At 44.1% G+C, this 15431-nt stretch overlaps 1 protein-coding gene across 2 annotated transcripts in view; it reads left to right on the plus strand.

Annotated features, from left to right (window-relative positions):
• The window catches only part of prickle1a (prickle homolog 1a), a 30995-nt gene extending 16970 nt beyond the window's left edge, over window positions 1-14025 (plus strand). Inside the window, exons 1-8 of one of the 2 annotated variants that reach the window (XM_061822606.1) lie at window positions 2711-2968; window positions 7696-7906; window positions 9162-9275; window positions 10177-10314; window positions 10806-11009; window positions 11193-11379; window positions 11632-12498; window positions 12593-14025. In XM_061822606.1, the coding sequence (XP_061678590.1) occupies window positions 7712-7906; window positions 9162-9275; window positions 10177-10314; window positions 10806-11009; window positions 11193-11379; window positions 11632-12498; window positions 12593-13449 (2562 nt within the window). In that variant the 5' untranslated portion in view covers window positions 2711-2968; window positions 7696-7711 and the 3' untranslated portion in view covers window positions 13450-14025. Of the gene's footprint in view, window positions 1-2710; window positions 2969-7695; window positions 7907-9161; window positions 9276-10176; window positions 10315-10805; window positions 11010-11192; window positions 11380-11631; window positions 12499-12592 lie in introns of those variants that run through there. The other variant, XM_061822604.1, reaches the window with a different exon arrangement.
• Window positions 14026-15431: the final 1406 nt, after the last annotated feature.

The raw sequence follows: 15431 nt of genomic DNA on the forward strand, positions 1-15431 counted from the left end.
TTTTCATTCGAAAACCGATTTGTTCCAGAACGGGGACGTTCCGAGAACCGAGTATTTCATCTCATTGTTGATTTTTCACGATGAGACAGCTCTCTGATTTTCATGTTGTTCACATCCCTAACTATCCATCCATCCATTTTCTTTACCGCTTATCCTCACAAGGGTTGCGGTGAGTGCTGGAGCCTATCCCAGCTGTCAACGGGCAGAAGGCGGGGTACACGCTGAACTGGTTGCCAGCCATTCGCAGGCCACATCGAGACAAACAGCCACACTCACAATCATACCTAGGGGCAATTTAGAGTGTCCAATTAACGCTGCATGTTTTTGGGATGTGGGAGGAACCCGGAGTGCCCGGAGAAAACATGCAAACTCCACACAGGCAGGGCCGGGATTGAACCAGGGACCTCACAACTGTGAGGCCAACGCTTTACCATCTGAGCCACTGGACTGCCCACATCCCCAACTAGTATTATAAAAAAGAAAAAAAAAATCCATCCTACTTGCATACTTGCAGTTTTATGGAAGCTACATGATACACACAAAAGGTAGTAATATTTGACATTTACGTTATTATTTTTTGAGGGATTTTGTATTTGAAAGGGCCCCCGCAAAGAGAGTGAGGGGCGGGACCCCCACTTGAGATCATTATTAAAGTCCATCGCCTCACACAAATCAACTTTGGAAAAGACAAATAGTATGGAGGCTGTTTCCTTGGATTTTAACATGTTATTCAAGGCAGGATCCTGTGCTGTCCCACCCCTTAAAGACGTGCTAATGGACCGGGTTGTTGAGTCTGGAACGAGCACAAAGGCCTAAAGGTTTGGCGTGAAAGGCTGAATTCTCCTCCCCGGCCTTGGCTGCGACAACGGCTTTGTAGCTACAGCACAAACGAGAGTGAGAGGAGCCGCTCGCTGGCGACGTATCAACACGTCCTACGTTGTACAGTTTTTGCAGCTAGCATCCGCCGCCCACAATGTTTGATTTGAATGTGAAGCGTGTGAGGACACAGAATGAGATGCTGTCAATCATGCACAGAATCCAATTGTGCGGTTTGTACCGCAAAATGATTTATACAAAATACTGGTTGATAAAGTTACAACCTGATGTCATCACCAGTAAAATAAAACCGCTTCTAAAACATAAAGACAAAAATAGATTCAGTGCTTCCATCTAAAGTCCTTACACTGCTTTGTTTTATCTTAATGCAACAGAAAAAAAAAAAAACTTTTGGTTTCTCTAAAGACATTTTTTTTTTTGCATTACAAAATCAACAAAAGCACAACAGAAATAGGAGAAACGATCCAAAGATTGACTTGAAGCGGTGACTTTTTGTTTTCTAAGGCAACAGGAAAAACCTCGTGTTGTGACATTCTTGCAGAGGTGAAGGAGAGGCAGAGGTCAGTTGCGAACTCCCCGAGGAGTTTCACTGGATGGGGCAAGTACAGTCGCTTCCCGTCTAGGAGGTGTGCTTCTACGCCTTTGGAAGCAATAAAATTCATTCTTCATTATACGTACATAAAATATTTTATTCATTTTTTTCCATTATATGACATTACAGGTATTTTAAAAATTTACCGTACTGTAGTTTTTTCTGGTATGCGGCCCATCTAAATGTTTTGCGTACTACAAATCCATCCATCCATCCATTTTCTTTGCCGCCTATCCTCACGAGGGTCGCGGGGAGTGCTGGAGCCTATCCCAGCTGCCAACGGGCAGAGGCGGGGTACACCCTGAACTGGTTGCCAGGCAATCGCCGGGCACATCGAGACAAACAGCCGCAATCACAATCACACCAATTTAGTGTCCGATTAATATTGCATGTTTTTTGGGATGTGGGAGGAAACCGCAGTGCCTGGAGAAAACCCACGCAGGCACGGGGAGAACATGCAAACTCCACACAGGCGGGGCCGGGATCGAACCCAGGTCCTCAGAACTGTGAGGCCAGCGCTTTAGCAGCTGCTCACTGTGCCGCCATGTCTAAAAATTATTCAGAAAAAAAGAATGGAGACCGTAAAGTAGATAGTAAATGCAATAAAGGACAAGCGTTAAAGCAAAAAATGACCTAAGTATTGTCACTTGAAAAGGAAAAGAAAATTCAAGAATTAAAAACAAAAGTAATTTTATGATAATGAAGCCACAATCTTAACATGTCAAATATTCAGATTTGAAATTGGGACCAAGGTACCCGCTGACCACCGTGCCGCCCGTACTACAAATTTCTTGGCATTTTGTATGACTCAAGACATTAGCACTTCTTTATTTAGCACCACTTTTTTCTCCTGTCAACTGGTGGGAGCTTTTGTAATTAAAGATTCAAGATGTAAGACCCTATAATCACAAAATTTGCAGCATGGAAACGTTTTGTTGTGATTAAATGACATTCTTGTCTCACGTGAAATCACTCAAACCCCAACCGCAACAGTCACCACTCTTCCTTCATCTAGGAATTGTGATAGAAGAGGAATACCGTGACAACGCTGGTGTGCGTAAGAGGTCGGTTAGTGCAGTAAAATGAGCTCTGTCTCAGTTACGCGTTAAGATTCATAGTTCCTACAATCAACGGGTGCTTTTCTCATTTGAGAACCAGCGTTAGAAACACAAGGGGAGGCATTACCCTGCGTTACCCTGCTGTGAATGGCTGCTCTGAGGTGAAGGGGCCGGGCTGAGGTTAAAGGAGGGTGGGGGCGGTTGGATGTGGGGAAGTGGGCGCGACAAGGGTAAGGTATGGCCATCTGGTTGTAGTCCCGCATGGACAGACACCTCTCAAACACCGGCACTCCCGTGACATGGTGCTGCTTGAACTGTGCCGACCGTTCTGGCAGGGAGAAAGCCGGCTACCGCCCCGGAATAAGCGTGCAGAGGATTATGTGTAGTATGTATGGAGCTGAGGTGTTGCAGAAGAAACTAGGACAGCCCGCTGATAAGATCCCTTTTCCTGCTCGCCTCGAGAGAGTCGGCCTGAACTGAGGTAAGAATGGCAGAGAAATGACAGCGGATTGTGTCATCAAGAGATTCTCAGTTTTGCTTGTGGTGACAGGAAAAGGAAAAATCAGGAGGGTAGAGAATAGATGATTCTACTTTTTTAAAGTCAAGGTGTCTCTTCAAGCATCCCTTTGAGGTTATGTCAAGGGTGCTAGAGTTTCATGCACTTGGTAATCCAAAGTGAATCTGTTGGGATGCTAAGTGATGGCAGCATGAGTGTTTTGATTCAGTCTGTCCGGCACATGCAGGTGGTCTCTCTGGTGGGGATGACACTCCCATCCATTTGGTCTTGGAAAAACACTCCTCTGACCACGAAAAGGATCAGACCAAACAGTCTGTCTGGTGCCCTGGTCAGGCGTTTTAGAATTGTTATTCTGGAATGTTCAGGTATACACAATGATGTACCTGTCTTTGAATTGTAAAAGGTTGTCGTGTTTTTTTTCCCCAAAAAGGCACCAACGCCAACTTTTGACGGGATGCCACCACTGCGCTGTGAACTGTTTATTTTCGAAAGCTTGTCAGACACGGAGAAGATTTGTCCAAGCTCAAGCTCAAAGTAGGACCTTTGAGCAGAAAATCAAGTTTTCTTCATCGAGTAGAAGCTGCATTGCTGAGCTGGCAGGAGCCAAGTTAAACATGCTGGGCTGGTCCAAACTGACTGAGGGCACTGTGTTGGCTTGTGCACACGTCCATCACCCTTCCTTACCGAGTATAGACAGTGATTCAGACCAGAAGCTGCTTATTTATCCTGCACAGCCTCCCAAAGCGCACGCCGGTGTTTGGATATCACAGGACTTGGATTTCGAGGGTTGCTAAATTCTTTGAAAATGCAGAGGGACAGACATATTTATTGGTAATTAACATAATCGTATGAGGTCTTATGAGCAGTTTGAGCGTCACAAAGTAATAAATAAGATAATGTGTTGCAGCGACGAAATGAATGGGCTTTTTGTTCATTGTCAATCAGGTTCAGAAGTGTTACCGTGTAACTCTTATCGTGCCAGGACTTGTCGAGACTAAACTGTCCTTGTTTAATGTATTGTAACATATCTTTATGCGCATTTCCATCATTCAACTTATTTTATCTTAAATCATAGGGTCTTACCCCCCACACCTCAGTCAGATACGCAGGCTCGGTGCTTCCAAAGCCATGTTAACAAGCAACTTTACAAAAGAGCTGAGGGGCTGTTAACATTTCAGGACTGCAGGGGTTTGGCCAGTGTGGGCGGAGGGTGGCAGTTCGGGGTCTGGGGGGGCTTTGGTAATGGGACGGGGGTGAGAAGGAGGGAGTTGAAAACTAATGACAGAAAACATAGAGCCCTTGTTCACCAGGGCGGAGGGAAAGTTTAAAAGCCAACAGAAGTGATGAGTCAGTGAGTTGGCAAGTCAACCTGAGCATGGCCAAGTTAGCTGGCTCAGTGCTTCTGTCATTCAAGAAGGCATTGGAGGCGAAAGTGAGAGGAAATGAGGTGCATGACAACTAATGGAAAAATTAGCATGTGAGCAGATGTGCGTGTGTAAGAAAAGAAGGGGAGGGGGGCTTTGACCAACACAAGACGCCAAACATCCTGTCTTGCGATTTGAAGTTCAAGCCAAGACATTCCTGCGATTCACGTTTGCGTTTGTATGAAACAAGCTAACGTCTTAGTGAAGCCCATGAGCAAACGTGTGACCAGACGTGCCTACAGTTAGCTCCCGATGTCCAGCTCTCGAGCGTGCCCGCATTTTTGCAGGTTATTTTGGTCTCATTTGCAAGTCAATGGAGGAGAGCGGAACAAGGGATTGGCTTTCTTCCCTTCTCTGAGGACAGGTTATCTGCCTTTGTGGACCTTAAGTGTCATGTATGAGATAAAACAGCACATCCACAGCAGAGGACAACAACAACAACAAAAAGACCAAAGTGAGATAGACAAGTTCTTGATGGAACAAGCCACCGGCCGATTCCTCAACAACGGCACTCTTGTTTAGGTGATTTATGGGAAATGTCATAAAGCCAAGGTGACATTTTGTGCTACAATGCAGTCACAGATCTACTACTGTATGGCAGACCACCAAGGCAATAATGACAGCGTGTTCTGGAATTTACCTCCTAGCTCAAAACGGTTATATTGCACCAAAGAAATGTTTTATTGGTAGTTCCTTGGAGGAAGGAACTATATTTGGTAACTTATGTCAAAAGGCCTCAGAATAAGAGGAGTGGAATCAATCAGCAAAGAATGGTAATGAAAACATTTGAAAAGTAAACCACACAATTATAAATGGAATGATTTAAATACTTCAAACATTACTGGAACAAATATACAGTAAGTTATATATGTTCTTTTTAAATTTCCATTTCCCCATTGTGCCTAAAAATGGTTACCTGTAGTTTAGAAATTAAAGTCAAAACTAATTAAAAGGCCTTTAATAAAAAAGAAAAATCAATATTGTTCCAACACACAGTTTTTAATTATAGTTAGTTTTACAGTTACGGGTAAATTGTATTATATTTGCGTTTGGAATTACTGCCACAGACTGATGATTGTACAAAGAAATGGGTACCTGCTTTATGAGATGTTTGTTTTGATGCGGTATGTTCAAACTGCAATTGTTGCTAATAGATACCAGAATTTCCGACAGAATTAATGAAGTGCTGTATTAATCAAACTGTTAACTACAAGTTCATTGCCAAATCCTGAACAAAATGAGACGATGGTAAGGACTGTTGTCTTTTGTGAAATTATACATTGAGAGGGTTCAGTTCACCCAAAGGCGAGTGAGGATAACCACAAAAGAAGTTTGTCAGCCTCTCGTCTTGATCCATCCCTCGACATTGTCTGGAAAATCAATTTTTGTAACCTTGTTAACACACATCTGACACTTTTTATCGTTTCAAGCTGACATCTAGTAGTTATTCTGAAAATGGCCACTCACGCCTAGAATAGCCTGGCGGGCTGCTATCTCAGAACCAGTCACCATAAATGAGAAGAATTACAGCTGATTGGCTGTTTACGCATTTAAAGCTATCGCTAGTGTATTCTATGAACGCATGCATACCCGGTCAGCCGTGCCATTCCACATCTTAGAACCTTTTCAACGATCACGTCTGTGTTAAAAGCTCACGTTCGTGTGCATCTGGTTTTGTCAGTTGTCTCGCCGCGGCCTCGGTTGCCATTGCCACCCATATGGGGAGTGGCAGAGATAGGGGGAAGTAAGGGGAGGTGTCAAGGGCCCACACTGCTGGTCGGACTTCTACTTGATGTTACACAGCCTATTGGGCTTTGACGAATGGCCGGAACTAAGTATACAATCTAATATCTCTTGAGTCTTTGCAACGCTTCATGAGGTACACCAAACAGTCTATTAAGGTCCAATATAAGAATAATACCTTGACAAACAAATAATGTTCCATTTTGATTGACATGGTCATTTAAGAATGATATTTTTTTAAATTGTTTTCCCCTCTGTAGATCTGCACTGCATCATACTTATACCAGTTGTCAAGATTTTCATCTATTAGGAACACTCCTTAGCATGACGCATTGCAGTTCTTCCCCAGTGAAATGTAAAAACACAACAATTCACAGATGTTGTCTTCATTGAGTACCTATGTCATACTCAAGACTTTGCAGCCAATCATCCAAATCTCATCACACAGTCGTTGTTTTTCCTACTTTGATATTTGTGTTGGTTATTTATTATTTATTTGAGGGTCACTGAGCAAAATTCACACCCAGTAGATCTCATTTTATCATTGCACTTAGACGACATGAGAACAGACTTCAGTGGTTCTTTCAATCCTGATCTATTGGTCTATTTAAGTCAACCCCGCAGCCCAGCCGTGCTTGCAAAAATAGTGCGCAAGGCCACCCCGTGGAGTAAACACTGTGGCCGTTTGATCTCCCTTCCAGGTTTTCCCTCTGTGACACTGTCGCCATCCGTCCATCCTTCTTCCCTAGCTTCACCTGTCTGCCGTTTCTGCGTCTGTCCGCAAGATGAAAGGATGGATCAGACAGTGGCTGCGGCAGGTTGAAAAACAAACAGTCACGAGCAAAAGGAGAGATGAAGGGAGAGAAACCAGCCTTGCGGACATTCCCCATATGGTGGCCTTGTCCCATTGTCAGACCGCTGTTTATACAGACCCCAGGCTCAACTGATCAAGCCAGTGCGGGTCAATTGCGGCGGCCTCTCTCTCGAGACAAAGAAGGACATACACCCAGTGGCTGGTTCTTGCTTTTGAGTATAAGAACAATTCTGGAAACAACTGTACAATATCCAACGCAAGAGATGTCTAAAGTTTAACCACCGACCCCTGCTAAGGCTATATCAACGCAATTTGGATTGGATTCCTGCACACACACACACACACACACACACACACACACACACACACACACACACACCACACACACACACACACACACACACACACACACACACACACACACACACAAAACCATCAAGCCGAACATCCAATTTGCAAACCCCTTCTTTGGACAATGTGGAATTCTATACTAACCTACAATTACAATAAAGACTTAAATGAAGACCTCTGTGACAGCGTAAATAAAATCCTGAGAAATTTTACGAGTGACCTAAAGGCGCTTCCTTGGATACTATAAGGTGGCGCTTTTAAAAAAAAAAGTAATAAAACAGTGATTTGATTAAATGTGTCAAGAAGAAATGATCATTCCAGGATCCCCCACAAAAAATATTTCCCTTTACTTTGTCTAGTAAAAAGGAGCACCCGATGAGCCAGGCGGGCGGGACGGTGGCGGCGTCGGTGGCTGGCTATCAAGGCGGGGCGCACAAGCGAGACTTGATCATGGAGCAGAAAGTCAGCAAACTGGCATCCGGCTTCCAACGCAGTTCTACCTCGGACGACGACTCCGGCTGCGCAATGGAGGAGTACGCCTGGGTACCACCCGGCCTACGGCCTGAGCAGGTGAGTGTAAAACGTTTGCATTTACTGCTAAGAGTGGTATTATAGTGACTCCTTCACTTTACTGTGAAGAGAGATCCATTCACGTAACCTCTTGATAGAGAATAAAAACAGCCTTGACCTCAATCTAATTCCCCACTAGGTTCCTGCTTGGCCCACATTAGTGGTACTCGGCAAGTTAAAGACTTGTGCAGGCGTGGATTATCACCCTGAACAACAAAATGTGTAAGAAACCCCAGAAGGGCTTTAAGACAGACCAGTTGGTTTACCACATAGCCATTAACGGACAGGATGTACAGTTTTTATTTACCAACTGTGTTATGGTCTAGTCTGCTTGTGATTATCAGAGATCTCTTTTTGGAGGATTCGGCGGGTCGAGCATCCTGCTGCTCGCGGGATCGGGAATTTGGGGAGGCCAACCCTTTAACAACCCTTTTCCTCCACAAACACAAGCAGGGCTGTTAATCAAGGCCGGAGGGGAGCCGGTGTAATGTGGCATATTTCCTAAACGCGCCTGTTCCTTTCTCTCCGAGTTCCTCTATCTAACTTCATCCCACTTTTTCTGTGCAACCACACACATGGAAACAAATAAGGGGGAGACAGGGCTGAGGAGAAGGGGTTCACAGACTGAGAAAAGTCCAACCATGTAGGCGCTTTTGTTTCGCCAAATGCACGGGAGGACTGTAATGTCTTTACTACACTCATTGCCTTGAATGGTGCATTATGGGTCATCATAGTAAAGAAACGTATAGCTGCCTGTTCCTCAGCACCTGGTGAGCTGGATGAGGGGGTAATCGCGGCATCAAAATGTGCATAATTTATGACGGGGCGGGCGGCAATCTTGAGGTTGATTGTCAGGGTAAATTGCTGTTGCTCTACTCCTTTAGACGGGTTGAGCTGCAGGAAGTCCCCAAACACATAGGACCAGCACGTCCCACCTCTTTATCTGACTGGCTGTAATGGTCCTCTCCCTCATAAAGTTTACTCTCCAAGTGGTCAAGCCCCAAAGGTCAAAGTGCCACCGAAACAGGCTGCTTTGTCCTGTCCCTATAGAGACAAGATTATGATTGTTTAAAAAAAACAACAACAACTTGATGTGAGTTGTTTAACTATTTGGACTTTTAATGTGTGTGGATTTATGGAGAAACAATTCCTTGAGTATCAGAGAAAAAGTATTCCCTAACAGCTCACGAAACTGCCTACGTTTGAGTCCAATATTTGGACATAGTTGTGGTTAATAATATAATTAATTTCCTAGGTCCAACTGTATTTCTCTTGCCTGCCTGAAGATAAAATCCCATACGTAAACAGTCCAGGGGAGAAGTTCCGAATTAAGCAGCTGGTCTACCAACTGCCGCCGCACGATAATGAGGTAAGAACTCAACTGCAACTGAAGCACATCATTTTCAGTTCTGACTTGACACCGAGGTTTGACCTCAACAAAACTCTGATACCTTGATTTACCTTGTTACGTGACTGAGCTCGTAACTCAAATCATGGGATTCTGCGGTGGTGCTGGTGACATTCGCTGCCGCCATCTAACAATAGCCTCAAATTTAGGCATGCAAAAAAATGGAGCGGCAGCTCATAACTCATGACGACGTACCACTGTATATTTATTATGGTGGTTGATTAGTCGCGGTAATCAGTTATCAATACTGTATATCTTGAAATATTAGAACTGCCACTCAGTGGTTCTCTAGTCCCCCTCTGGCATCCTGATCGACTTTCAGCTGTGGGATTGTGGTTGCACAATCTTGTCGGAATCTTGTAGCGTTGGCACAATGTGAGTTTTATGATGTTTGGCGGGCCTCCCACCCACGTCCAGCTGGATTCTTGTCATAGCGGTGCATTTTTACAAGGACGGCTTAGCAGGGGAGAAGGGACGCTGATTGAAAGAGCCTTTATGTGATGCCACCAGCAGCACCGCGGCACCTCGCTCCCACTCCTGCTCGCTTTTTTCCTTCGTTGCCTGCCGTCGCGATTTCACTTGAAACAGAGGCCCTTGTTTGTGTAAACGTCTGCTTTCCCCCTTGTTAAGTCTTTGGGAAAGATCAAGGGGGCTTGTAAAAACCATGTTGTCAAGCGGGGCCAGTGGGTGACGATATATTAGGGGAGTAGGAAGGGCAAGCTAGGGTCAAGAGTTGCCTTTATTCTCTCCTCCTCAGCCTTAATTTACAACCTTGTACCCAACGAACATTACCATACGGCAACACGACTCATTACAACAAATTGTTCGATGTGTAACTCAGAACGGTCTCATTCATTGCCAGATTCGTTACTGCCAGGCCCTGACTGAGGAAGAGAAGAAGGAGCTACATATGTTCAGTGTCCAGAGGAAGAAGGAAGCCCTAGGGAGGGGCACACCGAAACTGCTGCCCCGCAGTCGTCTGAACGCCATTTGTGAGCATGTACGTACCGCATCACAACAACTCAGCACACCTTGGGACACTTTCGACCTAAGTGAATAATTGAAGTCATAGTCATCCGATTCAATGTAATTTAATAACAAATCATGAAAAAAAGATGACGATGCTTGATATTTGTTATCTAGGACTGTGTACTTTTAGTCTCCATGACTGAAATATTTGTGCTCAAATACAGAGCTCAGTGTGATTGGTGCAAGTTGTTCGATAAGATCGAAACCGACAAGCTAAATGTATTTTCTGCTTGCGTGGCTTAGTAGTGATTTATTGAGTATTTTAAAAACTAAAAAGGTTCTCCTAAAAGGGAATCATAAAACAACCTTTGACAATTTCCTTGAAGAATGCATAGCTGTTATATCCAAGTTAGAAGTGTTTAAATTTGTTGAGATGTTTGCTGTGACTAACGCCATTCTGGCTGGAAAACAGAAGAGTCACGACAATTTACGGAGGAACTAATTATGCATGCATATTTTCAGTGCGGCGAGAGCATTAACGGTGGAGAAATGGCAGTGTTCGCAGCCAGGTCGGGTCCTGGAATATGCTGGCACCCGGCGTGCTTTGCCTGCTCCACGTGCAGCGAACTGCTGGTGGATTTGATTTACTTCTACCACAATGGGAAGATCCACTGTGGAAGGCACCACGCTGAGCTCCTCAAACCTCGCTGCTCAGCCTGTGATGAGGTAAAACCACAACTCCACAAGCTTAGAGGAACTACTAGTCATTTACTGAGTACTTGTAATTTCAATGTCCCGACATACTTGTTTTGGGGGAAATAATTGTTTCTGTTTATTGGATGGGGACATCCAGAAACCCAGACAGTCTACATTCTGGATTTTAGACAACTGTACATATCTGCTTTACAGATTATCTTTGCTGATGAGTGCACAGAGGCTGAGGGGCGTCACTGGCACATGAAGCACTTTGCCTGTTTTGAATGCGGGACAGTTCTAGGAGGCCAGCGCTATATCATGAAGGATGGACGACCCTATTGCTGTGGCTGCTTTGAGTCTCTGTACGCAGAGTACTGTGAGGCCTGTGGAGAACATATTGGTAAGACCCTTAAAAAAGTGCCACAAGTACTGAGACATGCTAACGCAGACTCAGGACTGATTCCTACGTCAAAAAGAAAGTCCAGCATTTCAGATCAAGTCTCGACGAGCAACACATTAAATGATGAATGTGTTTCTCTGTGCATTCACACAAGACCTTACCTTGATTTTTAGTCAAAACAAAGAATATTTCAGGATTTGAATAACTTTGCATAAAATATACAAATCTCTTTAACAATTCCCTATTTTCCAGGTGTTGACAACGCCCAAATGACCTACGACGGTCTCCACTGGCATGCCACTGAAAGCTGTTTTAGCTGTGTCCAATGTAAGAGCTCCCTCATGGGGTGTCCATTCCTGCCACACCAGGGTCGCATCTACTGTTCCAAGGCCTGCAGCCTTGGGGAGGACGTGCACGCATCCGATTCCTCTGACTCAGCCTTCCAGTCGGCACGCTCTCGGGAGTGCCGCCGCAGCGTGCGCATGGGCAAGAGCAGCCGATCGGCCGATCAGTGCCGTCAGTCACTCCTTTTCTCGCCTTCGGTCAACTACAAGTTTCCGGGATTTAGTGGAACCGTTGACGAGAACTTGACTAACAAGCTCCCACATTTCAACTTATCCGACGAGCATTTCTGGAGGGAGCGTGGTGAGGATACAGAGCAGCCCGAGGATCAGGGTGTAGAGTGGGTGGAGCATGAGGACTACATGACTCAGTTACTGTTGAAATTCGGGGAAAATGGGGTCTTCAGACAAGCCAGTGACTCCAGACCCACAGATTTTTGGGTTGCAGAAAGAGCTGTCAAGTCAAAACAGGAGTCATTCAAACCTGGAAGCAGTGGTGGAGAAGGGAGGGGCAGCCTAGCCAGCAAGAAGTACCAGGCTGACATGTACTGGGCCCAGTCACAAGACGGGCTAGGGGACTCGGCCTACGGTAGTCACCCGGGCCCTGCAAGCAGCAGGAAGATCCAAGAGCTTGAGCTTGACCACAGAACCGGAGAAGCCATGGAAGAAGAGTCGCCGTGGTACCGTGGCTCCTTGGAGTGCGTATCGGATGAGTTCAAAAAGAAGGATCAGAGTGTCCGAGACTCCACGGACTCACTGGCCCTCTCCAATATTACTGGTGAGAAGTAACAGTTCACAATTTACATTGGATGATGATCACCTAAAAAGCAGAGTAGGTGCAGAATTATTCAAAATGCATTCCTCTTTTTCAGGGACTTCCGTTGATGGTGATGGTAGAGACAGAACTCTGGTCTACTCCATGCAAGGTTTCCATGAGCTGGAGACCGAGGACTGTGAGAAAACGAGTAACATGGGAACGCTCAACTCTTCCATGTTACACAGGAGTACAAATTCCCTGAAGAGCCTTGCATCGGAGCGGGAAGTGGAGGAAAATGCTGCTGAAAAAGAGGTGGTACATCGTCCAGAGGACAGACCTAAACCGCATGTCCCTGCCCTACGGAGGACACGTTCACAAGCTAGGCAGCAGCAAGTAAAATTTTCTGACGACGTGCTAGACCGTTACAGCGATCTCCAGGTTCGACAGCCCCCGATGAGCGAACGGACTCGTCGCAGAGCATTCCACTTTGAGGAGCAGGGTGAGGTAAATCACTCTGGCCGGAGCTCCCACCACCATCACAGGAGACGTCACAGCCGCAAGTCTCGCTCTGACAACGCTCTTAACCTTTTGCCAAAAGAGAGGGGCCAAATGGGCTACGGAATGGACCACAGACGGAACGCGCACGGTCCCAGGAGAGACCAAGGTTTTCACGGACACCCACCGGCTGGCACCATGTCAGATTACAGGCTTCAGGGTTCAGCCATGGGCAGGTTCTTAGATCTGTGCGGGGATGACGATGACTGGTGCTCTACGTGCTCATCCTCCTCCTCGGATTCTGAGGAGGAGGGCTTTTTCCTAGGTCAGCCCATCCCCCAGCCCAGGCCACTTAGACACTACTATACTGAAGACTTACCCAGCCCAGTGGGAGGCATGTCTCCTCCTCCATATGGCCATGAGACTAAATCCAAAAAGAAGAAAGGGCGTAAGGGTAAAAACTGTATCATTTCATAGGCTCTAGTTTCTAAGTGGCATTGTTCACATCCTCTGCTCTTGTCCACCATTTTCACTTGAAAAACAGTGAGTCTGCCTGCTACCAAATACTTGTCATTTATTGTATCAGATTTATTGTTAGTGTACGCTTCTGTGGCATTACGACCTGCTGGTAAATTTGTTCAGTATTTCAGAGTAATGCATATTTAAATAAAAAACACATTAAAATATATTAATATTAAATGTATATACTGTAGAAATCAAAATGTGGCTATTTTTATACCCTTGGCTTAATGACATGCTATGAACAAAAACAGCATTAACGTTAAACTAATGGTATTTTTTTTTGCCCCCCCCCCCGATGAAGGTGCCACACATTTTGACTTGTGACCGCATGGTCTTTAAATATATCATTTAACTGGTTTGTGCATCACCGGCATACAGAAACATGTTTTTTTTTTTCAGGTGAGGGGTCCTGTTTGGGTGTAAAACAAGTATTATAATCTGTATAAATGTATAAACTGGAATATAAGGTTAATATTGTAATTGCAATTAAAAACAACTAGAATGTATGTGTTGTTCTTGGAGTGGGGGGATGCACCAAACTGCAAAAATGTAAAGAACAAAAATCATTCAAGAATTAAACTCTTTAAATCTCAAATAATTATTATTTTTTAAAGATAATACACAGATAGAAGTTCTAAAATATCACTCAAGCAGCTCACATTACTGCCTGCAACATTACTGGAGTAGACCAACAATACTGTTGAAGACATTGATTACACGATGCAAAAAAGTTCCGATTGGATGATAAACTGTATATTAAATTAACCACTGAACGACAAGATTCAGTGTTTTCAAGAAAATACCAAAGTTCATCACTACACTGTTGAAAATGCACTATTCAGCACATGAAAACTTAATTCTAAATTCTTCAACATTTTTAACTAGTATTGATATTGTGATTTTAGCAGGTGATTTCTTATAATTTTCATTTTGGCAGAAGTTTATCATCTCCCGTATGATTAAAGGAAAAAAATAAATCAGTCCATGAGCAACATTACATTGGATACAAACATCATATAAACAGCTCTTTCCAGTGGATCAGGAATAAATATTCTAATGAATTATGAATGGTGTTCATTATTTTAATATTGTATTGGAAAAAGAGAAACCTTTGATCACAGCAGATATATTGACCTGATTTAACTTCAAGCCTTGTGAACTACAAACCTAAGCATGCCACGACTCTCTTGCCACTAGCATAGTTTATTCATTACCAAGATGTAAATACTGTATTAGTCGTAGGTGCAAATATTAAAGCAGTCCAAATGGTAAACTACATTAAACATTGTTTAATGATGGTTAATTACGGTAAAAGTGTTAAGATGATTCACTTGTTAGATCATAATCAAAGAATCTAGCTGACAAAAAAATTTTGTTTTCTCAAATTCACACCTTTGAGTCACTAAACATTCAAAATCTTTGGTTGGCCGGGGGGACGACGCATAAAAATGGTTATGTATAGCCACTAGTATTAATATGTAAGATTATTGTCACAGATTTCAAAAGCAGTGGGTACATGAAGAAAATAAGTATATGAACACCCTGCTATATTCTCTCTCACTTAGAAATCATGGAGGGGTCTGAAAACTTAATCGTTGTTGCATGTCCACTGTGAGAGAGATAATCGAAAAAGAAAAATCCAGAAATCACAATGTATGATTTTTTTAATGATTTGTGTGATACAGCTGCAAAGAAGTATTTGAACACCTGTCTTATCAGCTAGAATTCTGACCAACAAAGACGTGTTAGTCCGCGTTTAAAAGTCCACCTTCACTCCATCTAAGTAAGTTTCTTTCGGCTTGTCCCTTTCGTGGTTGCCACAGCGTGTCATCTCAGATGAACGCACATATATGTTTGCCACAATTTTTTTTACACCGGATGCCCTTCCTGATGCAACCCTTCTCAGAGAGTCGAGGCCCCAGTGGGATATGAACCCA

This window comes from Syngnathoides biaculeatus, chromosome 6, assembly GCF_019802595.1.
Source record: "Syngnathoides biaculeatus isolate LvHL_M chromosome 6, ASM1980259v1, whole genome shotgun sequence".
Lineage (NCBI taxonomy): Eukaryota > Metazoa > Chordata > Actinopteri > Syngnathiformes > Syngnathidae > Syngnathoides > Syngnathoides biaculeatus.